Here is a 26876-nt window from a genome sequence, read left to right on the forward strand (position 1 = left end):
GGGTTTATTTATGTCTGTATTTCTTCACAAAAGAGTCAGCACTCTTGGGATGAATACACCTTTTCCTAGCTGTTACAAACGACACTGTGGGGATTTAAAATCAAATGAGTCTCCACAGCTCCTTCAACCCTACAGCTGAAGCTGTGGCCTCGACTACAAATAGATTTTAATGCCACTTGAAGCGCTGCAGACAAAGGGAGCCCATCTGTGTTGATCTGCATGTAGGAAGGAGCTGCCGGTTGCACATTCTACTCCAGCTAAATTCTCTTTTGTGTCAAAATGGAAACTATCCTTCACCCCCAGAGAGCTCAGGGTCTCCAGAGAGAAATTCTTGTCTCAGAAGCCAATGAAAACTTCAGCTTAATGCCAGTTAAATTCAGTGGGATCAGGAACTTTCCCTCACAGCGCATTACCTACGTGATCATTTGGCAGGGAAGAAAGTCAGCTGCATGTCTCTTGGGTGAATGAGATCAAATAATACTAACCAGACTGCAAGTTATTCTCGTAAGGAGCAGTCTTCCCTATTAGTCTAGCAGGTATTTGTACAGGTGCTTTGTGGCATTTGAATACTTCACACTGAAAGCTTCCATTTCATTAATATCTCACAGATTATATGAACAGCATTCTTCAGTATGACTTTATTAATTACTTCTAAAGTATTACAGTAGCAATTATATAGGTGTTGCATATGATCTCCCCAAACAGAGAGTTCAATTGCCCTAGGACTTCTTAAAAGGATAATAAATGCTTTAAAGCAGCTTGAAAGAAAACATGAGACAAAAGAATCTGGATATGGAATGATGAAATTGCCAGGATTCTTATATTTTTCCTTTCCAGGATACAGAAATGGCCTTAAGAATCACTTGTTTTTATTAGAAATCCAAATTTTGAGTGAGAAGGTGTAAGTACCATCTCCTGGAGCCTCAATGCAAAGTCAGTTCCTGTCACATATTACGACACACTGTATTGTGCAAAATGCATGGGGGTGGGTTGGTGGGTGGAGAAAAATCAACAAAGGCTTCTTCCTGAATGCTCTGTTACAGGGAATATTGCTGGCTGAAGGTAGTCTGTGAAGCACTTGTCCCTTAAAAGCTTTTATCCAGAAAAGTTAATGCTATGAAACATTAATCTTGACTTTTTCTTTTAGACATATTTCCCATACAGGCAAAGTTCTACTGAATTAAATGGGAACTCTGACTAAATGGAAGTGAGGAGTATGGATCAGAGCCTAAAGCAACTGAAACAATCTCAACAGAGAAATGGTAAACTCATTAGTAGCTAATAATGCAGTAGTACTTCAGCTGAACAGTCAATTAGAATGAAAGGAGAGACTTACTGGATATGGAGGTATAAAGGGCAAAAGACTTGAGGCTAGTCATTTCTTTTTGTCTGGTTTCCTCTACACTGCTGTGAAAGATGTGTTCCCAAGCATAGAGTTTGAGGAGCTTAATGCCTCGAAGCATCTCATTCGTCTTCTTCAGCCTCTCATTGGAGTACTCCTGCAACATTTACATAGACATTTACTTAAGGAGTATAATTAAAACACCTGTCCCCTGCTCATAAGTATCACACAAAAATTGTATGTAGCCCCTTATAATCAGTCCGGTGTACTTTACTAGTTCTGCCCAGGCAGATGTGTTCTTCCTAGAGCTCGAGTGAAAAGGCCATTGGTTTGTACTCCTAAATTGTATAGCTTTTACTTAAAATTTTATTCCTCTGTCAGCTTTCTGATCACTTGCACGGCAGCCTCTCCTGACTTCTACCACCCAGTGCACTGGCTGGATCTTCAACAGGCACACTGACAGCATACAGCGGAGATCAGAACACGCAGTCAAGCTACAAATGAGCACACCGCTCTGCTGAAACAACTTATGGAACCAAGGGTGCCAGGTTTCAAAGCAGCAAGGCTGCGTTACAAGAAGCTGCGATAGGTCAGGAAACTTGACTGAGCAGGGCCAGTGGGCTCAGACACAGTAATACACTGGGGTGAAGTTATACTCACAGTAAAGCACAACTGGAAGTTACGCTGCTGCCAGTTTTCAGGCTAGTTCAAGGATCTTTGTACCATGCTATGTTGCACAGTGGAGACGTTTCTAGCACAAAATACACTCCTCCCATCTGCAGGGGTTTCTAGGTGATGCTGACAGTCTGCTTGGATGCTACAGGGATGAGTGCTATCTACATTTCTGGAAGGGTGTATACTGCTGATGTTAAGGCATTATTTTTCACACAGGAACGTGCACAAATAACTCTCATTACCACTCATGTTTGTGGTGGAAGAGATCTCAGCAAGCTGTCTGGCTCCATTACAGTTCATATGGCTTCCTTGGCAGTGCAACAGTCACTGCAAAAGTGGCAATAAGGCTCAGAGCAGTTGGACACAGTAATTCCAATGAACAAAGGTAACTCTCTCAGCAGTGATGCAGGCGATTCAAAATACCGACAAGCCAAGTGAAGGATCAAGGAACAGCTTGTGACTTAGCAGCCCTCAGCTCCCCAGTTGAGGGGCATGCTGTGGGAGTTAGGAATGCCCAAAGGTTATTTAAATAAATCAGTTTGATAGACTTCTGCATATATGATGTATCTGGGGTCTGAGTTCAGGTGCAGCACACCTACTTACTTTCCCCTTGGATAGCTTGCCCTGCATGATTCATTTATTTGTGCACCATCTGATCACACAAATCCATTTCAGTCAATGATTAATGACCATTTACATTTGCTAGTTAGAATAATCTTAAGTTTTTTGCTCTTAGGGAAACATACTTGTTGAAAAATATAACCCCCAAACCTTATCCTTACTGCTTATGCTTATCATGTTTTCACATTCTTGATGTCACAAAATGTAATTACCATGATATTTATATTATGTATGAGATGAAGACCAACTTACCAATGTACTTCTCTGGGCCTGAGATAGTTTTGTTGCTACGAAGTACTGGACAGGTGCAAGGACAATGATTACTGCTGCTCCAATTAAGGCACTGATTCCAAGAAGGTAGTAGAGCAGAAGAACTCCTACAATTATCTGTTGAGAGTAAAGAAAGTAGGGGGAAGGCTTGGGATGGCTTCACTTTGGTTATACACCACAAAGAACAATCACAAGGTGATTGGACAGCATGTTCAAACCTAGCAGCCACTGCAGCTAACCCTATCTCCAGGCATCCAATGTTCTGCATGGCTGGCACAGTGGGGTGTGATCAGCCAGGAGAAGCTGTCAGAGGACCAAATACACCCACCTAGTGTTCCTTCCCAAGTTGTGGATTCCATGTATTTCCACTTCGAGTCATGAACAGTAGAAGGTTGTACAGATTTACATATCTTGTATAATGTAACTCTCACAGCTATTTAAAATATCTTTGTTTAAAGATTCTACTTTTCTACTGTTATACTTATGAACAGTACAAGGTTGTACAGATTTACATATCTTGTATAATGTAACTCTCTCAGCTATTTAAAGTATCTTTGTTTAAAAGTAAATAAATTTATTTAAAAATCTTTAAATAAGGAGTTATTTTAAAATACTTCCAAATAACAGATTGAGATGTTCCCTTTATAGTCACTATTACATATTTTTCCCCATTGGTCAGATGACATAGAAATTTATAATTCAAAGAAAACACATGCTATTTTCTTCTTTGATATTTAAGCATTTTTACACCAGGGAAGACCCTGTTAAATCAGAACTCAATAGTCTACAACACTTGGAATTTCACAAAGAAGGAATGCCTCTTTTCTTACTATAGAAACTAATAGGAAATATTATTGACCTTGCAAATGTTAACATGACATTATTGTGGACTGGTACATAAAAAAAGAAACATCATAATCATATCACTAAGAGCCTCCACTTCTAATAAACTCCAACATAAACTTGCAAGGAAGTTTTTTAAGGATCCACAGTACCAGACTGGCAATGACTGTTAAAAAATGGTTAGAGAAACAGCTTAAAAAACAAAGGTTTGTCCCTGAATAAATAAGAATGTAGAGAGAAAGCCACAGTCTGGATGGAAAGGGATACTGTAAACAGCTCGGTAAAGGCAAACATTAATTACCACTATTCTAATGGCTGACTCCTGAACTATATGGAGCATTAGGCATTTTATGTATTTATCAGTATAAGCTGATAAATTAATCAGAAGACATAGTGATAGAAAGTTAATTTCATACATCATTTCCCTTAATTAAAAAAAATATGGAAATCTCATCAAAGCTTTATCTACTACTCTTGCTATATTTGCATACTCTTATAACCCTCACAGAAACACATTTTCCATCATTTTGAAGCTAGGTAGTCATATGGACATCAATTCCCACACATATTTATGGGAATTGGGTGTTTCCATGAAGAAAAACAGAGTCCTTTTCATATTTCCATCTTGACATTTTTGGGAATTTAAGGCACACTGAGAGAAAACACAGATTCATTCCCCCCCTTAACAATCCTTCGATGCCTCTCTGCAGATGAACTAAACTAAAATGTGACACTTAAAATAAGTCACAGTATTTACTTAGGAAACATGCAGTAACATGAAAGTAAAATCCTATTGTATATACAACACAAATCTAGTAACAACAAAGGTTAAAATGTAAATTAAAAATTTTTCAGTGGTAAGTGATCAATCTGCTTCCATCTGAAGTCAGGAAATTCATGAGTGTATGAGGCCAAAGAAAACATGCAAGCCCCCTGTCAAATAGCCCTGGCAGAGCTCCCCTCCAAAACATTACGTGGTCTTTGTCTTTACAGGTGAAGATATCCATTCCCAACTGCCTCTTCATGGGCAAACAGTCCAGCAAAGCATTCCTTTTCCAGGAAAGCATCGAACAGGGCACGGTTAAGAGATGTTCAAAAATACAAAGTCAATATGGAACACTGACTCCCTGCTTTCCTGCACTACTGGTTGATTGTCAAGGACATTATGGGACCGTCTGGTTCTAGAAACAGCCTCAGCTTCTCACACAGACAAGGGGAAAGCTACTCCAGCTATCGGATCCTGAGGGAGTTGCTAGCTGCTTTCTGCTCCCCCCAACCCCATCCTGGTTATTGAAAGGGTTAGTCTTTGCAATAAAAGTTCTGTGCTTTCAATAGATTAAAAATTATTCCATTTTCATCTTCTTTATATTGTGATACTAAGGGCAAACTTTTAAAATATATTCCTCATGTATGGGATAAAAAAAGCCATTCTCAATTTAAGTCTGTGAATACATATATCTGAAATGTGCTGAAGTCTGCAAGTATTATTGCAAGTAATTCTATATTTATCATACCACACACTACACAGTCAAGAATAAACAGTATGTAGATACGATCTGAACTGCTGGAGGACAGTAGCTGACAGATGGGAAGGCTCTCATTAATATTTCTGAGACTGTAATGATGGTATTTTTAAAAAAGCATGCAGTGAAGCAATTTGCTTCCCTTTCATCAAAATCCCAAAGCTCTTACCTGCCAGAGATATGTATCACGAGCAAGAAGCTCACCAATAGCTCTGGTTATTTTGTCTTGGTTATTTCATGAAGATAGCAAATACTTTCAGCCAGAAACTGTTTTGTGGCCAGTTTTGAAAGGTACAAATGCCCTTTCATTACAACTGTAAGCTATGCCTGCCAATGAACCAGATATGAGAATACAGGAGTTTTTAATAATCACAATGAAATCAAACAAGGGTGTTCATAAAATGGAGGTGGGGGTGGGGAAGAAAGCCTTTATAGGACCTCATTTTGCTCCCAGGGTTTGAGCCAAACCTACTGAGGGCATCTTTCAATTGATGGGCATGCCCGGGCGTCTTTTCATGGATTTCAATGGTCTTCAAACAGTAACTTAAGGCAATGATAAAGCTCCTATTGACTCCAGTCAGAGGAAGGATGGGGCTCAAATTATCTGGACTGTATAGAAAACCTAACTGGTTATGAATGGCTATTACAAAATCCACAGCAGATGCTGAAATGCTGATTGTTAGGTTAAGACAAAACAATTAAAAACCTATTTTAAATAATAACAAAGCCTGTTAAACTTTTTATTAGCCATCACTAGAGCATCCAGTAATTGCATTCACTGCGTCTTAAAACAAGGTATTGAATGAATGATGCAAAAGTGTTTGAAGAAACCTTTGCAACCAATGCGATTCATTGACTTGTGCCTTACAGTATGTGCACCATCCACAAAACAGGAGCGTGCTTTGACACTGATTGTCCTCAGCAGATGAGGAGCATTGCAGGGTGAAATTCAGTGCAAATATAATCATATTTTCAGAAGACTGTCAGGAAATATTTATGAGTCCACGAGTTCTAGTATATTAGAGCAAAATGTTGTTACAGAATATACAATGAAATTGGCTTAATTCTCAGTTACACTAAAGCACTCTCTACTCTGAGCTGCCAGAGTAGTCTTACAAAAAGTGTACATGAAATTGGTACCTCTTACATAGGCTGTTTTGCTAACAGACACAATGGAAACTAAGCCTAGGGGATAACTGGACCCTAAACATTACCACTAAAAGGATAGACCTGTCTTAATGTCTCATAGCTCTTTCAGCATATCATTTTAGCAGTATACAATCACTGGCTTCCTATTGCAGGGTACTTCCAGTAAATGGACAAATACACCTTGATATCCAAATTATTACTAACAAACTGCCAACCTGTAGCCATATTTCATATCAGTTTCTTTTCGTTATAGTTGTCTTCCCTTTTGCAATTAGAAATCAGTATTAGGACATGTTCTTTGATCACTGGGGATTTTTTCCCCACTTCAAAATACTCTGGATAGGAACAACTATAAAATCCACTCAAATATAATACGTATCTTTATTGTCAGAAAAGAATCCAGATCTCCTGATAGCCATTAGTCTAGCGCCTTACTCTCTGAAGGACATTCATATGATCACCTGAATTGACTGGCTTTTCTTCCCTATCCCTAGTTTTTCAATGTAATATTCCTGTATGCTTAACATCTCATAGAAGAAAAATCACTCATATCAGATGTTGATGGACACAGGAACTCCTAAGCCACACTCCTAAAACCATGTTAAAAACTCAATAGAAATATGATCTGCCAGTTACAGTCCATACACAGTCTCATGAAAATTATTTCTTTTTTGGGCAATAGCAGGCAACCCAAAATGCAAAGCTGCTGGGTCGATTACTTGCAGCTGTTTGCCTCCCACACCAGCCAAATCGGCCCCTGTGTAGTGCTGGAACCAGACCACCTTTGTGACATGAACACAATGGAGTTTTCATCATGATTTTGAAACTAAATGATACATTTAGAAAATACTGAGTGAACCTAAACTCTGCCACCTCCTTCGTTTGCATTTACTTTTAGCATTGATGCACACTCAATAAAAATCCACCGCCTAGATAGGAGAAAGCAGAAAACAGACAGAAGAAAGCAGAAAGAATTGCAGAACATTATCAGATGAAACTATGTGCAGTAATGTCAGTTTTCTCAGGAAAATCCTAAATGGAAGTGCAGGAGTTTTCTATGCTTTTGTTTAAGTACTAGCTCTTCCAAACCACAGAAATTTTCATTTTTCCACCATTTCAGTAAGTATGAACCTTGAAAAACGATCCAAGATTGTACTGAGAATTCTCTAGCCTCCTACAACTCTTTTTCCATTCTATCCTCATACTAGTGTAAATTTAAATTAATCACATGGACATCCAGTGAGATTCACCAGATCAGTTTTTCAGTACCTCCACAAGCTCATGTGACACAGTTCACAATCTATAGAGCTGTAACAATGAAGGAGGTAAAAATAGTGTTTCCATGTTGGACACCACATACAAACTCCTGTTTTGGTAAGGGAACAGACTTAAGATTAATTTAAATCAGTCGTGAAAGTACCTTCTGATGGGACTCTGTTTCCTCACCTTAAAGACTCAGTAAGACCCAGCTGTATTTCACTGGTCATGACACAAGGCTACAGGACACGGAACCAGGAGTCACCAGGTGACCGAGTGTGACCCAGAACAGTGATCTGCTCCGTGTCATGCATGTGGGAAAGGAGGGATGAGAGTGATATTTAGAAACAGGAGACCAAAGCGATCAGGGAGGATAAAGTAGCAAAACCATTCCACATAACAAATGAAGCTGTGCAATTTTGTATGCTAGAATTTGTCACCCACGAGGCAGCAGCAGTTTTAACGGATCATCTCTAAGCGACCTTATTTTTGAATAAACTGCTACTTCCCTTGCTTCTGCTGGCATTCAGAAGACAAATGATTGCAATACATTCCAGTTAACTCCCCTGATATAATAAATGAATGCACTGGAATAACATAACCTGCTGCACACTATAAATTCTTGTTACAAATGCAAAGCATGTTTGGCAGCAGTCAAGATGCTAAAATAATCTCAAATAACTAGAGTCCTGTCACAGATGTGAAATACAGTTCACAGAATGGTTCTAGATATTAATAGTTCGAAATCTTATTTCAAGTTATTCTTTAACTTCTTTAATATGTCTACTTTCATAAAATCCATAAGCAATCAGTCACTACAGACTGAGGCACATTAATAACAAAAGCACGGTCAATCTCCTTACCTGTACTGGCATAGCCCAAAGGTTAGGGCAGAGGAAAAAGAACCACATCAGCTGATTTGTGTCTATGGCAACCAAGTTACAGATCTGGCCTGCAGTCATCTCTCCCATAGACATGTTAGAAGTTGAAAGCTGCATAATTTTATTGTATATTTTTGTCTGGAAAAGAGATCAAAAGGTGTTAGCATATAGAAATAAAATAAGATTGCCAGCTCCATCTAAAACACAGGTGCTGAGGGAAACCAACATTCGCAGTAACTTGAATGAAGAGCTTGAAGTGTTGTATTCTAGGTTATGATGAAAAATATTAAGCTCCTGTCTTACTGTTCACCCAAAAAGAACACAGTGCAATTAGGTATGTAACAGTTATCTACGCACTCCCTTATGCATCCCTGCGGATCAGTAAGAGAATGACACTTGTACTGCCCAAAATGCCCCACAACCACATTAGTGACTATGATTTATACCTCCCGCTTCTCCATGGAGTTCCCTTGCTGTAACTAGTGCCAATAAAATAATATATTGTTACATTCAATATAACATAATCAATATATTATAATCCTTGTTATTTTTCTCTGGCAATTGATACAGGTCCATCCAACCTCAGAACCATGTCCCTGGCTGAGAATGTTGCTATATATTGGCCTAGAGAGCTCAGTCCCATTACAAAGTTTATGTCACAGACAACTATTGTAACAGGTCCGATTCGGTACTCACTCAAGTAGTTGCCCCAGTGCAGAATCAGGGATCATGTATAAAAATAGCTCAATACACAATAATGAAAGAGTACTTTTACCAGCTGGTTTGGTAAAAGGCTACACAGTGATGCTTTGCAGTCATGAAACTTAGCTGACAGGAGGCACCCTGATTCAGTAAGTGCCTTTGGATCAAGTGCCAACTGTCCATCATGAAGCATAAAGTCACATAGTGCACGTTGAACAGGTGCAGGTTTACACAGGGAAGGAAGAGAGAGAAAAGGTTTAAAGAAAATTGAAAAATTTGGGGAAAAAATTGCATAGAAATCCTGGCACATGGACTGCCATTAACACTGATTCTGCTGCTTAGAGTGATGGCTAGAAATTTTCCAGTTTGAAGGGTTTGACGATTGGCATTATCTGTACCTCTGTGTAATATCCAGTGGAAAGAACACAAACCTTTTCTTAAATGAAGTTAATGTAGCACTGTTTTCCAACAATTTCTCTTTTACACTTGCTGTGATCCATCCTAGTTGCAGCTCTTCTACTTGATACAAGACATGCAACTTTTTTATTATGTATTTTGGGTGAAATTTTTATTTCTTTACAAATTCTACTTCAGTCTAATACGGGAAAATACAATGGACGGAATCCAGAAGTCTGGCAACAGACAAATGCTTCCAAGTGTAAGATCAAAAGAGGATTAAACAATTACACTGCTATTGAAAGCATCCATCTATCACACAGACTCTCAAAGGATCTATGCAGCTCACCGGATAAATAGCGTAACTTAGAAGGCTGGCTTTCAAGCTGTCAGAGGGTAGGTTTCACCCAGTGCATTTGGCAATAGCACGTTGTAATCTTACACCTAATTCCCGCATTTCCAGACACATATTTCTGTATACTACATAAAGCTTTGATCTGCTGTTCACATTTATACAATGATTATGGACACTGTTTTACCAACCTTACTTATGTTTGGTCATTACAGATTCTGCAATGCCTGGTAGATTTTGTGGCCTGATCCACAGCATAAGACTCTACTCCCTGCATTGGGAATACAACCTATCTTTTTGTCCAAATTATACTTACAAGACATTTTAAAGCTGTATTTGTTGCATGGAATGTTACAAAAACACACCTTTGAGATGGCAGAGCTCTAGTTCAGAATCTAAATTCTTTCAAAAGTCACGTTCAGTTTTACTGTCAGAAAATTTATGCTTAAAGGTAAGAAGAAATATAGCATTAGATATTACAAATAAACGTTTATATAAAATCATCCAATAAGATGCAGAGGAAAGAGAATGCAAGTCTAAGCTAACACAGTTTTTAATGGCAATGGTTACATCCAATACATTCCAGGAGACACACTTTAACTACTGTAATTATAATTCATATTTACAAACACACATATGATTGTATAAAAATAGGTCAATTAATAATATATTGGCTACCTGTATTGCGCCTCTCAAGTTGATTCCTGTTTCAATAGCAACATAGTACGATGCTTGGAGAAACGTCCTTTGCAACAGAAGGGCAAAAAATAAGAGTACAGCCAAAACATAAGCATTGGACAGGAACTCTTGAGATGAAATAAAGAAAACACCAAGAATTTTAGTCTATAAAAAAAAGAAAGTTTAATTTAATTAGCAGGTTTTCATAATTAATAAGCAGAGATAACCATAGTTTATTACTTTGAAAGTGCTCCCAACCTTATCCAAAACTTCATAGTTTATCAGTTCAAGGCAACAGTCATATAGTGTGCCAACTCAGTAAGCTTTATTTAAATACAGAATGACATTTATAGGATTTCTGATATCCTTCCAAAACTCTAGGACACTGAGTAACTCCATACAGTCATTTGCCAAAGATGTGCAATGCCCATTGTCAGAAAGGACTAGTTAATATCCTTTCAGATAAATTAGTCTCCTTATTTTAGCATCTCAGGTTACTGAACACTGAAATGACCTCCACACAACTTGCCAAAAACACATCCTTCCAACTCCTAGAACTATGCACATTAATTTGGTTTGCAGCATGCTGTTCAGCATTTTTATTTATGGTCCTAGCAAGTTCATGAGATCAAAATGCATTCTGAAGCCTGCCTATAGCTTACTGGGAAAGCAGTGCATTTATTCTAGATTATATTTAACAAGCAGGCACCTTTGGTGCCCAAGTAGTTGAGAGGCTGGCTCACTTTGGGAAGCCTTCTGAAATGAAAATGTCTCTGCTGCCTTCTTTTTCCCCTTGGCTCCTTCAAAACTTTGATTCCTGACTTATACTGCCATTAAAGGCAAAATTAGGAAGAGGTCTCTGTTCCCTCTCAGACGGCTTCTTGTCATTTACACTTCTGCTGTATTCTTTGCTCAGCATGTTTCTTTTGTCTACATAGTTTCTTGACATTTTCAACACTACTGTACATTTAAACTGTATTTCACAAACTCCCACTGTACATTTTATTATATCCGATTTGCACCTTGCAGTTTACTCATTATCCTACTCTGATCTGATTGGTAACTAATTAAATTGATTTCTTCCCCAATCAAGTCTGGTTGGTGAGTGATCCCTCCCTGTCCTTGTCTGAGCCCATGAGCCTTTCCTGGTATTTTCTGCTCATGATCCTACCAGGAAGGAGTGAGCGAGCCACCGTGTGGTGCTGAGCAGCTGGCTGGGCCTAAACCATGACACGTCGGTAGGGTATTGCTGACCTTTGCAAACAAGACAATGAGCAGAACAGTTTTTGAAAGGATCCTTTGTTTTACTCCATGAGAAGAGTGCATGCTTAGCAAAACACATTCAGTACAAGTTTCCTGTCACAGTGCCTCTCACCTTGCACAGCAATATTCCTTCTCATGAGAAGAAGGTAATGTCTCTGTCCCCACAGCAGTTTAACCATGTGTGGAGGTGCCTGGGAGGTCATTCATCAGCAACAAAGAGTCATTCTCCTCATCTGATCACTTACAAATAAATTGTGGTTGACTCTTCAAACATGGACCAAACTAATAGTTTAAGGCCATCAGAGACTTTAGTCTACTGTGCAACACAGTCAGACTTGTGTGGATTTCTTAGATTTACTCCCTTTTTCCATTTAAGTGGTATTTGTTAGAAGCTACTGAGATTCAGACCAAGGCTGGACACAAAGGAAATCAAGTAATTAGGATTCCATTCCTGTCAATCTTTGCTCATACGATTGTTCCTTATTTCCATAAGGAGGCATTTTGATAGTCATATACTACTTTTATGTAAGTATACAGTTCAAGAACTTATAAGGACAGTTGAGTCCCTGTGACACTGTTGAGTGTCACAGATTGAAAATTTCAATCAGTGACACTCAACAGTGCTGATTTTCATGCTTCGAAAACAGGGAATAAAAACTATTTTATTCAATAACTTACTTCTTGCTCTCAAAGGTAAATTGTCAGATGATAATATTTTTCAATTCAGCTAGGTACTTTGACTTCAACCAGATTTGATGCATGTAACTATTTCTGCAGTCTGCAGGGCTACTGAACCTCCTAGAAGCGTTTTGGGAATCACTCCTCAGAGAAGCCCCCTGAGAAAGTGTTCAAGCATATGGAGTCTTCAAAGTCAAATCAATAGAATGCAAGCCATCACTGGGCATACATGTTCCTTTAAATCTATATCAAGTGCCACGCACTGCACAATTATGGTACATGTCAGCAATTATGTTCAGATAAAGAGTTGTTTAACTACAATTTAGTTATCTGTACCTTAAAGGGTTTTGAAGCCCTAAATGATTAGTTATTCCATAGTAATTCAAATAGGCTCCAGCAGCATTAGATACTACAAAAAGCTATGGTGCAGTACAACTGCGTTTCTCTTCTAGATTATTTACAGCCTTACAAGTTCAGCTTTTCAAATCAAGTTAACTTGCCATTGACCCTTGCAGATGTAACTGTGGTTGTAAATTTATTCTTGCTGTACCACTGAAAAATAAGAAGAAAGACTCAAGGCTCTACATTTTGCCTAGAAGCTTTAGAAGATGGGGTTTTTAATCTGGAAAATTACAAGTACAATGAAGTCTCTCCCATGCTACCTGTAAGGCCTTGACAGCAGAAAAGACAAGAGAAATGCACGAATTGCCCAAGTCTGTGACCAATTAGATGCATCCAATTTATCTTTCAGACTCCTTAATATTTATGGTCACAAGCACAAAGCGTCAGGAACATGTAAGGTGGAAGAACTGCCCCTGGTGCTTAACTGTGCAAGTTTAAGAGCCACTGATTGTTTCCTGTGCAGTATATACATATACTTAGATAAAAAATGGAATGTGAAACAGTATATAACTGCAAGACTTGGTGGTTTTTTTGAGAAAAAAAAAAAGAATAAGCACATTTGGGGAAAACCGGGATCATTTAAATTTGTGATGTTTTCATCTCAGATATATCTTGCTGACTTGCAACAGTGAGAATCTTTCCTCTGAGTTACCCTTTCTCAGGTCAGCTATTATTTTAGCAGTTCTTCACTGGTATTTCTTTTTATTTCAACACAGGGTCATCCAGGAAAAAGTGGCATCTCCGTAACACGTTAAAAACTAAAAGAAGCTTCCTATGAAGGCAAAGCTAGAATGACATAAAAGTCTGTGACACTGGGAGATCATGATTGTCCAAAATACTAACATGAGGGCAAAGAGAAAGGCTAACCATGAAGGTTACAGACTGTGATGTGTTATATCAAAGGCAGTAACAGCAGTGTTTCAGTGCTGTCCTACATATACATCTGGCTAATACTGCTAATCACTGCAGCTAACACCACTTTTTACTGTATGTAAAACAACACCATTTTTTACACAACCATATTTTGAGAAATCATGCTTTTCTAGCAATGAGATTTTGGTTCAGTGTTGATTCTCACCAACACTGAAGGATAAAGAAGGAGGAAAAGTGCAATGAATAGTCTCATCATTTTTTCTAGTTCTCAATTTGAGAGAAAAGGAGGACAAACATATGTACATAAACATCACACACGGCGAAAGCAGTTAAATATTTGCCAAGTTTCACATGCATTATCAGGTCATTATGGTTTACAAAGTCACTGAGAATCTGTATTTTTAAACTACAACAGTTGTCTAACTACACTTGGTCAGTTATTTCTTTGTGTTTCCTGCAGGCTGACATCTACTGAATCTTTTACATTTAAGGCAAATAACCTTGTTTGATGTTTTATTTTCAGAAAGGGCTTTGAGGATATTCACTGTCCCACCTTCCAGACAACTGCAGGATAATACCACTTTTAAAAAGTGCCAGTAGGCTCCAAAGGTCACTATTTAAATTCTTAAAGACCCTAGACTCACACAGACTTAAATGTCAATACTGGGTCTTTTGCTACACCTATGACTTCTAGAGCTTTTAAAATAATGAGCCCGTAGGTTTGGTGTAACATTTGAATGTGTTATGTCAGCAGATGGTCCTGCTAGTGGAACTGCTAATCCTAACACTGCAATGTGGAAGATGCTACCAGCAGAACCTAAAGGTTATCATTCTGTCAGTGTCCTCGTCAGTGTGAAATGATTAACACTCAGGGAAATTCATGTCATAAGAACATTCTGGGGTGGCCATAAATATTGATACTGGAGTTATAAATAAACATGAAGAGCGTGATGGGATTTAAGGCTCTGTCGTGCTCTGACTAACTGTGGCACTAACTAAAGCAGTTATTTTTTCTGCCTGTGACACCCACGTGACCTCAAGAGTTTCAGCTCCACGGCAGTTTATAACTGTCACAAGGGGCCTGAAGAATAGAGCAAATATTATATCTTAGGATTTATATAATTTCTTTCAGTTTCACAAACAGAATTTCTTTTTGAAAGATACAGTTGACTCATTACATGTCCACAACTCTTTATAATGAAGAAATGTCACTTTAAGGGAGGGGTAAAAGACTCCCTGCTGTACTCACAGCTTACTTGGCTCGTCTGATTCCATCCCACTGTATGGAAATACTTTCCAGTGCCCTCAAATTCCGTAGCACATCAGACACACATTGTTTCCCCCTCCCCCTTATCTTTGCTTTCATAAGACAGTGTCATAGAAGGCTCGTTTCCCACATCTATGTAGCTCTCAGAAGCAAACAATTAATAAGGCGAGGTTCTCCTTTATTGACTAATTACAAGTAAGGATATAGCATTCCTAGCGGTAGAGCTGGTATATTTTTTCCAAAGTAGACCCAGTTGGCTAGGTGTGTGCATACATGTGGGAGTTTTCCTGAACACACGAGTCTCTGCAGATGGTTTGAATAGAAAGTTAGCCCTATAGTCTTGGGTATTTTTTAATTTCCTGCTTTAACTGGTTTCCATTGAAACTACCTGCTATATTAAGTTTCCAAATATTAGGATAAGGATTGCAAAATGGATAAACAATTAATTTCAGTCTGAGGCTTTTGTTCAATTTTCTGCAATGCATCTGATGTATTTCAGTACGTACAGTGGACCTAATCCAAAGTGTACTTGAGTAAATGAGTGTATTTCCATTAGTGTCAACAGACTTCGGAGATAAAGTCTTATATCAAACAGTAAGTGAGTTGAAATAATAAACTGAGCTTTCTCACAGAAATCCAGCCTAAGTGACCTCACTTTACACTGAGAAAATGCTTCCTAAGTATTTCCTTTTTTTTTTTTAGTTGATCAAGAAGTCTGTCTGTTTCTTCTTGGGGAACACTCATTTACGTAGCATTCTTTAAAAATATGTTTCAGTCCATCTTTAAAACCAACCTCCCCAAAGACACTAGTAGAAATTCTTTGTCACAGCTAAATTATTCAGCATTTTATTGCAATGACAGAAGCCAGGTTTAATCCTCTGTAGACATCACTCATTTCTGGAAATGAAAAGCCAAGCCTGTTAAAAATACACTTTTTCCTTTCTGAAAAGCACTCAGTCACATATTTGATTCAATCTCTACTTAAGACTGTACCTAAAATCCTCCTGATACTACTGAGATTCTGGATATGCTTCACCATTATCTTGAATGAGGTTATTTTCCAGAATGCAAGCCTGACTAGAGATGTGGACAACACATTTTCCTCCCCATCCAGGTATAAATGTGGATAATGGGCAGTACATACACACCGTCATTTGTAGCATTCACAAATAGGTTGCAGAGTCACACTTTCTTTACTGAGGCCAAATAATACATAACCATAGCATTACTTTTTTTGGTTCCTCTATGTTTTTGTGACATTTTGACTGTACCTGTGGGCGGATGGTGTTGTTTCCTTTTCCGACATTGTGAACAATCCCAGAGATGCAGAGCGGACCAGCAAATCCAAGCAAGTCAGCCAGAATACGGAATGTACTACTGAGAAGTAAGGGTCTTCCAAAAGCACAGCAGAGAGCACGCCAAATTGATCTGGAGCCTTGTGGAGATGATGACCTTTTGTTCTGTTCAGAATTAAAAAAAAAAAAAAAAAAAGGATTATGTTATGTATTAAACTCAGCTCTGATAAATTAGTGGTTTTACCTCTCCTTTATTTCATTGACAACCAGCTGCAATCTCTGAGCTAGAAAAGCACTGGAACTACAATTATTGTTTCATTTGGTTTTAAAAAATCAGAACAACGCAATAATTTGTACCCCCCATCCCTGTCACACAAAGAACCATCATTTCTCTCCTATCCTTAATAAGGATCAGATAAGTGTGTTGTTTGTTGCTTACCTGGTGAGAAAGATAAAAAGAGGGAGGGAACTTACAGGTTTTGTGTTCCTGTGAACACAGAGACACAAAACTTAGACTGTTTTTAGGCAGAATGCAAAACACTTCTCTTAAAATCCTGAATACACTCAGGTCCCACCAGGGAGTCAAGCAGAATTTGAGCTAAGGTGGTTTCAGCCCTGAATACTCCTATACACAAACTGTAACTGAAATAACATCAGGGGAAAAAAAAAAAAAAAAAGTCCTGTGAGGCCTCATAAATACTGACTCTGCGACTGAATGGTTCCATGGTCTTACTGGGAAGAATGACAATGGGGTTCAGTGAATACAATCCATAATGACTTTCCACATCAAAATAGAAGCCATATATACTTTGCATGCATTTAACCAGTAAAGTATTTTATATGCATGTTTAGGTAGAGAAATTTCATTATTTCTACAAGGTACAGTTGAGTATGTGATTTCTTTGCATATGGAAAGCTGTGCTAATGGATATTTCATTCGCATCATGTCTGTTTATGTAATTTTATATCATGCTCACAGCATAGAAAGTAAAGAAAACTATAACCACTGAGTAACGAGATGGACATAATTCCATGCTTTGCATACCTTCTGTGCTTCAAAGGCCTCATTAAGGCGAATGTAATTGGTCAGAGCTCTCATAGCAATGGGAAGCTTGCCTATGGTTTTCAGGTCTATTGGTTTTTTATGGGCGGTCTTGATGAATGTATTCATCCACCAGTACGTTCCTTTGGATAACAGATTCACAAACGGCTGTAGGAATCGAACGCCCAGGTCCTGGAGATCCTCAGGAGGTTTAACTTCTTTAGGAGTTTTGAAGAAAACATACCTCTGAAATTCAGAAAAATACCAAAAGAATCACACAAAATGCATAGAAAAGTCCATGAAGAATAGATAACAGATAAAGGACACAGCAGATCATCAATGAATCAGTCTTGTTCTCTCAAAAGCACTCAAGGGATACAGTTTTCTTAGTACTGAGGAAAATCAGCCTAAACTTTCACTACAATTTGTTTATGGGATACCAATTTGCATACTTGTAAAAAACCGCAAACCACTCACATTTCAAATAGCCCAGTCCCAGCCTCTCGCTCTGAGTTCGACAGCACAACATGGGACATACTAGCTTAGGCACAGCCCTGAGGCTATCGCAGTGGTTCAAGGTCGTACATACGGCCTCCCACTGAGTTAGCTCAGAACATGGATCTACCTCTGCTGTCCTGAACGGGTCTGGGAAACCACTGAACTAGAGTGCATGTGGCACTAACAAATGTTTTCATTGGCCTAAACATAGAAAGAGCAAGGTTAGACTGCTGATGATTTATTGTTGTCAAGATAAAACCTTTTTCAGACATCACTGATTTTTGGGAATGAGAAGCCAAGCCTCTTAAAAATATACCTTTCCTCTCTGAAAAGTACTCAATCAACATACTCATTCAATCTCTACTCATACCTATATCCTATTAATCTTAGTAGGATTTCAGGACATGCTTCACTGCTATCTTTTCTCCAACCATAGTTGGAGAAGTAATTCACAATCCTAGAAAAAATAGTGATAGGGTTGGGAAAGGCCATTCAGAAGAACAACGGAAGGAAAGGAGAAGATACAGTTGGGATTGAAAGTCAAACAAGTCAATCTTTTGTCTTCTGGAAGAAGATGGGGGAAGGCAGGAGAAAAAGGGTAAGGCAAATGTCTGCTGTTTCTGCTGCACAGAGGCCTCACCCCTTATTTTTATTTGCCCCCCCTTCCTTGCCCTCTTTCTCCTCAGCAGTGGCCAGCTCTCCACACATCCCAGTACCTTCCTTCAGGAGCTGCAGCAACAAGCTTGGACCTCCAAACTCTGCTACAGACACAACAGGCAGTAAAAAATCCATACTGCTGCTGATTAATTTTATAAATAAGTGACATCTTTTAACAATCAAATCCAAACAAACAGATCATTAAAAAGGATGACAATAGTCAGTGACCATTTTTTATTCTTCCTTGTGGCCTGTAATTCCACAGTGATTGAATCTCACTTAATTATGCAGTTCTATTATGAGGAGGTTTATAAGCGTCTCCAATATCATATTTGAATTTCACTTTTTCCACAAGCCAAGCTGCTCTTTTTCATTTATGAGACAAATACAGAACATCCAGTAGTAAGGTTTTTATTTCTCTTTCCTTCATATATGTTACTGAAAAGTCTGCTTTTCGACATATTTTTGTCCTAAGTTAACAAATAAACATACACACAAAATCCCTGCAGAAAATCACAAAAGAACAAGTATGTGATAGATGCAATTCACATCACTGAATGCGTTACTGGAAAGAATTCACACACTGGTGTGAGGGAAGCAGCCAGATAATTCACATGGAAAAGTTTCGTTCCTTCCTGAGACTAAGTTTGTGTACACAGTTAAATGAGGAATAGGTGAAGGGAAGAACTTTAGCATTTATTTGCCTAGCAGTATGGATAGCAGTCTCCAAAGCCATCTCCCAGTTTGGATTATGATTGCAGACACCACAGAGGGAGAAAAAAAAATATAGCTGGGAGACTAGGTAGCAACCGCAGTTTCCCAATAAATAACTTGTTGTGATTGTCTCCTGGAAAATGAGAGTTTTTAGTTGTGTGTCTAAGATATTCTCTGATAGAGCAGACAATTCCTTTTGCCCAGTCCATCCTTGCATCCGAAATACTTGTTTTGATATTTGAAACTCTGAATCATAGTAGACATTTTTAAAACAAAATTGAACAGATGAAATTCATCCTAATTTAACTACAATGGAGTCTGCCATTTTTTTTAAATTATGGATTCATCTGGCCTAATAAAGTTGTGTATGGAGTCTGCCATTTTTTAAAAAGTATAGATTCTTCTGGCCTAATAAAGTTGGGTTAACCTTTGACTCTCAAATACATTTCTAATATTAAGTGGATTTTTCTCTCTCCTTTAGAAGTACATTTCAGAGAAAGTACCCAGAAAGAGGAATAAATAAAAACCAATCAACCAACCAAAAGAAACACCAAAACACAGAAGGAGGCTTTTCATACTAACTTACCCTCACCCTGATGACATTGATTTCTACAGCTAGTAGCATTCCATATAGAACAACCAGGAGTCCTGTGAGGCAAAACCGAAGCTGAGAAAATCCAACCCCATTATCGCAGAACTTTACAAACTTGATCGTTTTAGTTATGAAAGCTAAAGTCCAGTAGAAGAGTAATGCTGTGGGGACAACAAAGAAAAGTTAATCAGCTCTACAGCTGCAAAAATACACAACAGCAGTGTTAAATGTTCATTCAGAAGGAATGCAGCAAGAATATATAAAACTAGAGAGTGGCGTTTCTCATGTCAAAAGAGAAGCTTAATTCAATTCCACAAAAATAAAAATATTAAGATAACATTAGTTCCAAATTCCTTTCCTATTAGATGTAGTAATATTTGGAAAATTCCACAAAGTGCAGTCTGCTGAAGGAAATTTCCATCTGTTATAAACATGCATCCACAAGATGAGTTCAGGAGAGGGAGCTGCCTCACAAGTGAAAGTGGCTGTGATTGATGCTCTTCAAATTTGGTGAATGCTACAAGACTGCAATTAATTTGTCTTGAAGGAAAATCAGTCTCAAACATCCCCACAGATCTCTGGGATGTATGCAGGAACATATTAAAATATTTTCTCCAAACTGCTGCTGTTCTATTCCATACAGCAAAACACAAATTCCATATATATCATTTATAATGCAGGTACACAGGCTCTTCAAGGAAGGATGTTCTGACATTTGTAGGACACAACTTTAACTTTTTAGAGCTCAACCGAACTTCCAGTCTAAAAGTGCTAGTGTCAGTTATAGATAAATAATCCCTGCCGTAAGCTCTGGTGATTTGAAAACACGCTCCATATCATTCACCATACCATAAACCAGCTCCCGTTCCCCATTCTTAACCTTCTAGGGTTATGTTCATTCACAAGAATCTTTTATTGCCTCTGTATCTTCCATGGTGCAACAGCTGGAATGCACTCTAACTGCCAAGGAAACATGGAGAGGTTTTCTGAGTGTCTTGCTGCAACACCAGAGGGGGGCTGCCCATCCTGCTTCTACGGAAAGCAATTTCAAAACTCTCCTTTAAACGAGGACAGTACAGGAGCATTGGGCATTAGGACATTTGCCAAGAGAGTCTGTCTTGCTCTGAAATTAATAGGCCAGTTCGTAAGAAAAAAGCACCAAGAGGTCAGGTATTTCAGCACTGTATTTTAGTGGCTGAGACAGTTGCAGAGAGGATTTGAGAGACATACTCACAGAATTCCTCTCCTAAAACTACAGTCTTCTTATGTGAAGCTTCCTACCATCTTCCCAAATTATACTGCATCAAATCTAATCTCCTCATCCTGCTTCATACTGTTACCTACCTTTGAGGCACTATTCTTTCTTATTTGCAATATGCCTGACTAAAATCTCAATCCAAGCATTAATTTCACGTTGTTCTACTCCTAACCACCTTTATCTGTTAATCTTTGTGTTTTGCCTGATTCCTCTTAAAATAGGCTGAGAACACATCCTTCTCAGAGCAAATAGGACCTACACAAACATTGCACACTGATAATCTGCACCCGCAGACACCTGAAAAAACCAACCAACCCAACTGGTATCTATGCAGAGCTCTTGGAAGAAGAAATAAGAACCAGCAGAGCCATTCTCCTATTTAGGATTTAAGTAGGAGTCAATACCACCTCTTTTAAATGACTGTTTTATTTTATTAGAACATTCAATTATCTTTGCCTAAGTAGTAGTAGAAAGTGCCAAACGCAACATTCTCAGGTGATAACTGACCTCCCACTGTCATACCTCCTAGAAGCATTTGAACTTATTTAGCTTCTCACATTTGAATACAAGTGTATATAATCTAATCTGGTGGATGTTCACAAGCCCCTCGAGATAAGGCTCCTTGGAAAATATAGTTATGGCTCGCTCTTTTAAGCTGTGTTTGTATCATCTGGCTGGTGAGGGCATACTGGCTGAGAGTTTCTAGAAATTATGACCAAGAACTTCCACTGGCCTGAACTGCCTAGTGATCAGACCAGAGACGTGCTTTCATTTTCTTGATTGCTTTACCACTTATTTAAGTGTTGGTATTCACTGGTATAACTGTTTATTATTCAAATATTGTCCAGAGCTTATCCAGCATCAGCATGCTAAATACTGAACAAATTTATCATAACAGAAAAATCTCTGCACAGAAGGGATTATGCAAATACGGGTAATCAACTACCAGCTGTAAATTTGTGCTACCCTTCTCAGTGATTTAACAGCAGCAATGTGGTAACAACACAAGACCATTAAATGCTGCATTATATATCTGAAATAACAACAACAACAACCACCCACCCAAGAAAATCATTGCTTGCTTTCCACAGGTGATGTTAACAGGTTAGCAATACTTTCCTGAGACATAACATCTAGTCCTGTGAGAAGGCATTTAACAGACTGTGTTGACTTATTAAAAAAGTAAATGACCCTACTTGGTCATAAAAGACAAAAAAAGATAGTACTTAAGAGAAAGAAGAAAAGCAGTCCAAATAAGAAGTCATAAAGGTTGCCAAGGCTGGAGAAATCTGAAGTTTTTGAAGAGTAATGACTTTTTTTTTTTTTTTTAAAGAGGGGTTACAAGCTCCTTCTGCAGAAGAGGATACTTGCTTACCACAACATGCTGTTCAAAATAACCTTTAATACTTAAAAGCTTTCTCAAATCCAGCTGTTAGGATTTACCACCTGAGAAAAGCTGGAACAGAACTTTGATACACAGTGCTACAATGACACAAGACAAACTCTAGCAGGATATATTAATACAGAAAACCAGCTCAAACAGAATTTGATGAGACAGGACCACCAAAGAAATACCAGCTAACAGGATGACTAAACACGTAGACAACCACAGTCTGCAATCTACTTGAACAGTAGAGAACATGCCACCGACTGCATGATTGTCAGCAGTAATTGATTCTCTATAACTAGCTACAGCTTATTTACAATCTTGAGGAAAACATATGGTGTACCAGGTATTTCTTATACATAGCATTTTCCATGTAAAAGGTCTTAAAGAATCATAGAATCATAGAATAGTTAGGGTTGGAAGGGACCTTGAAGATCATCTAGTTCCAACCCCCCTGCCATGGGCAGGGACACCTTGCACTAGACCAGGTTGCTCAAAGCCACATCCAAAAGAAGTTTACAAAGGGAAGTTTGGAAACAAAAGAAGTTTCCAAAGAAGTTTACAAAGGGAGTCTTAGGAATACGAAGCAAGGACAAGCAGGCAAAGCAATACGTCCATGGCCATACTGACAGTCAGTGATGTTATTAAATTCCCTTGACTCCTCGCATATTTCAACAGACCACACACACAAAGATGGCTGCAATCTTGCAACAGGCTTCAATGCACCATGGCGATGAGCAGGGGCATTTGGATCACTTTCAGAGTTAGGAGTTTGATGTGTTACTCTTCCCAGAAACCTAATTTTTTCTAGAGAACCTCTTGGCCCACTGGATCCTCGAGAACACCATAGAGAATGCTATTAGGAGTTGAAAACAGCGTTGATAACAATACCCTGTTCCAGGCAAACTCAGAACTGAGTCTGACAGTGGCTACCAGCAGGCCAGATTATAGGTGTAGCCTTACCCAAACAAGCTAGAACCGAGACCACAATGACCTGTCACAGAACGAACAGACACACAGCACGACAATCACATTGCCAGGTCTGGTGAGTTGAGAGACGTACCTATTAACAACTTCGGGAAATTGGATGTTTCGATATTATGGTAATAGACAACCGATGTGATGGCCGCCAAGAATGCCATCCCAGCCGGCATGTACAGGTGTAAATGGCGCGATTCTGAAACCCTTAAAAGGAAAAAAAGTTAACATCTATTAAAATCACATCCTCTCAGCTAATTAAATGTTTCCCTTTTAATTTATGGGTTGTGTCCTGTACCCAGCCCTGATGTAGGATTTTCTAGAATGAGTTATGGATGTAAAGCTCTCAGCTTTTCAACTGCATTTATGCTCCTCTATCTCATATTCAGATTTCAGATTCCTCCCCTATGCTGAAAATGAAATGCGTGTGCTCCTATTTCCTCCTGAAATCAATTGGAACATTGTTTAAATTAGGATGAACAGCTCAGCTCCAAAATGAGAAGAGTTAATTTAAGCTAAACTAGTCTGGGAGCTGCCCATCAAAATATGTAGATAAGACCAACTGACAGCGCAGTTTAAGATTTCCTACAGAAACCTTTTGTGGAAATGTTTCATCTTCTGTTTCCAGTTTGGGAGAAGGAACAGCACCACAGCATGGGAGTTAGTGAGCTCTGTTTTCAGCAACTGCAAGCCAACAAACAAAACCTACAAGAGAGTCACATACCCTTACATTTTGCCCTATAAAGCAAAACTCTCCTGACACTTTGCTTCAGGTAGCAGCAGAGGGGGTCCAGCCAACTACAGCCCTTTGGGAATATGGGAATTGCTGGGCAATGTTGTTAGTTTATGCAGAGGTGGGTAGAATCATGTTTTCCCACCTCCCTCCTCCTACTTGCCATCTTCTCCTTCTCCCCTTCCCTTTCTTTCACAAAGGTAATGGAGTGTCCTGTGCTCTCAAGAGGTCCAATTTCATCTGCCTCCCAACCAACTCCCGCAGAGGCACCAAGAGGAAGTCTTTGGGACACGAACACTCAGAAATTCACACCTTGTCCTCTGAACCTCATGAAAAATACATTAGCATCTCTAGATTTGTCCTTGCTGCAGCAAAAGCTACCTTTGTGTCATCTGAAGAGACAAAAGGGGCTGTGCTATCAGGGAGCTGGAGGTCATCACAGGATGTCACGTGCCTGAGAGCAGAACATCCCAAATGTCCAACACACCCATAGGAGCTCAGGAGGACCACTTCCTACACCCGTACTGGGCAAGGAAAGCCCTTCTTCAAATGGATATTGTGGAAAACTCTGCAGAGCTGGCTGGAGCCATGCTGTCCACCTGTGGCATAAACAACTCCTGTTGACAATGAGTTGTATGTGTATACAGCAAAATGAGAAAAGATTCTCCAGTCTCTGATTTCCTAGTAATGCCATGGGTTTTTGTACATCAGGACTGAATTCTCAGCAAGGAAAAACAAGGAAGAGGAACAGATTTCTTCAGCCAGCCTAAGCTTCAGTAGGTAACGCTGCAGGAGTGGGAGGTTCTTTTTAAATATTTCACAGAGAGAAGTTGCTGGAATTCCCCTATATAACCATATCTCCATTAAGCTGCATCTACTGCTGAGGTGCCAAAGCCTTTGGCACCAAATTGCTGCCAAAAGGACTTACCAGCATGCTCCAATTTGGTCTTAGAAAGATGGTGAATCTCAAAATCTGCTTTTATTCACTAGAGTGCTTGCTAGCCTGCTGAGTGCTTGGGAGGCATGACTGTGCGTTGGCACTCCCCCAGTATAGCTAGGAGCTTTAATTCTCATCAGGTGACACTTATTACTTAAGAGCAGCATTCTGAGTCAAGTTAAACAGCAAATAAACATAGTAAGAGGGATTGCTAAAGGGCAAAATAAAACAGAAAACTCAAAGCAAGAGATTTTGCTCTGAGCATCCCACACCCTGATACCTCTGAAAAAGCATGAGAAAAATTCATTTTTAAAAAAGCTGGCACTGAGAAACATCCTATTTATGTAGGTTTAAGAGAAGTTATAATAATAATGATGATGATATCAGCTGCTACAGCAGAATGCTGCAGTGCCTTTCACACCGGTTGGTGGATAGTTGTTATATAGATGGCTAAAGAGAGAGGTTTTGTTCTATTTAATGAGGAGCTTCCACTTCATAATCCTTGGGTTGCAAATTCATAATAGTTATGAAAATCAGACCTTTCTTCAGACAAAGATAATTACAGTCATTGTTATACCACATTAGCTTTTTTTCCTGATAAATCACTCTCCTGTATCACTTGTTTCACTTAGAATTTTCCCCACAGATTATTGTTTAAAGACATTCTAAGTCGAATAATAGATGAAGTATCATGCTCATATAATGCGAGCTGCTCTGTGAGGTGACAAATCAGATGTTCTGTACAAACATCAGAAGAAACTCTGTGGGGTGTGAGATAAAGCCCTGTAGATCCATTCCTTTTATTAAGATGAACAGGACTAATTTTGCAGGGGAATTGTATGACCTGCTGTACACATGGGAGTTCTGCCTGAGTAAAGGCTGTGGGACTGGGTCCTTGGACATAAAACATAACACAAAAATGTCACCATCTGCTTGAATTGTTAGAATTTATCTATGATTGCTCTTTGGAAAGACAGTGTCATTAAGCTGAACTAAACATGATTAAGGTCAATTGTGTGTGTGTACATAACTTGGCAAGGTCTGTGGAATTTCTGATACGAGGTTGGTAGGTTAATCACCAAGAACATAGATTATAACCACAAGGAATATGGCTTAGATGAGAATTTAGACAGGGAGAAAATACCTACCCTGAAACCTTTAAAATGCCCAGGTGCTATCAGGAGAAGGTAGGCTCACACTTACCCATCAGAAACTATGCCCTCTGCAATTTCACACACCAGCACAAACAAGAGGATAAAAGTCAGTATCCAGCGTAAGTTGTGGCCGGGAAAATGAAGCCATGTGCTATGATGTATATGTACTTTCGAACTCTGACTTCCCCATCCTAAACAGGAAAAGAAAATTATAAAGAGCTTTCTTAACAAGAAGAGTGACACACAAAGCTCCTACACACAGGAGAGCAAATACGTAACGAACTAGTGCACCGAAGGTGACACAACTATGTTGATAAACACAGATGTACTGGAGTACTTTCAGAACCGTGCTCTCACTGCTTCACGTCATACGACGTAAAAATCAACAATGCGGATACAACACAGCTTTAAATTCCTATACTTCTAGCTACTGACTATCAAGTAAGTACAGGCATTAAA

The 26876-nt window shown here is 38.9% G+C and overlaps 1 protein-coding gene across 1 annotated transcript in view; it reads right to left on the minus strand.

Moving 5' to 3' along the window:
* The window catches only part of LOC104513575 (ATP-binding cassette sub-family C member 8-like), a gene marked incomplete at both ends in the record, with an annotated part of 50696 nt that extends 24088 nt beyond the window's left edge, over positions 1-26608 (minus strand). The window contains 9 exons of the mRNA XM_010156978.1: positions 1337-1499; positions 2891-3025; positions 8544-8699; positions 10690-10854; positions 16444-16632; positions 17513-17755; positions 19965-20131; positions 23679-23800; positions 26467-26608. Coding sequence (XP_010155280.1) covers positions 1337-1499; positions 2891-3025; positions 8544-8699; positions 10690-10854; positions 16444-16632; positions 17513-17755; positions 19965-20131; positions 23679-23800; positions 26467-26608 — 1482 coding nt within the window. The remainder of the gene's footprint in view (positions 1-1336; positions 1500-2890; positions 3026-8543; positions 8700-10689; positions 10855-16443; positions 16633-17512; positions 17756-19964; positions 20132-23678; positions 23801-26466) is intronic.
* Between the last annotated feature and the right edge of the window lie 268 nt (positions 26609-26876).

Source organism: Eurypyga helias, unplaced genomic scaffold (genome assembly GCF_000690775.1).
Source record: "Eurypyga helias isolate BGI_N326 unplaced genomic scaffold, ASM69077v1 scaffold6768, whole genome shotgun sequence".
Lineage (NCBI taxonomy): Eukaryota > Metazoa > Chordata > Aves > Eurypygiformes > Eurypygidae > Eurypyga > Eurypyga helias.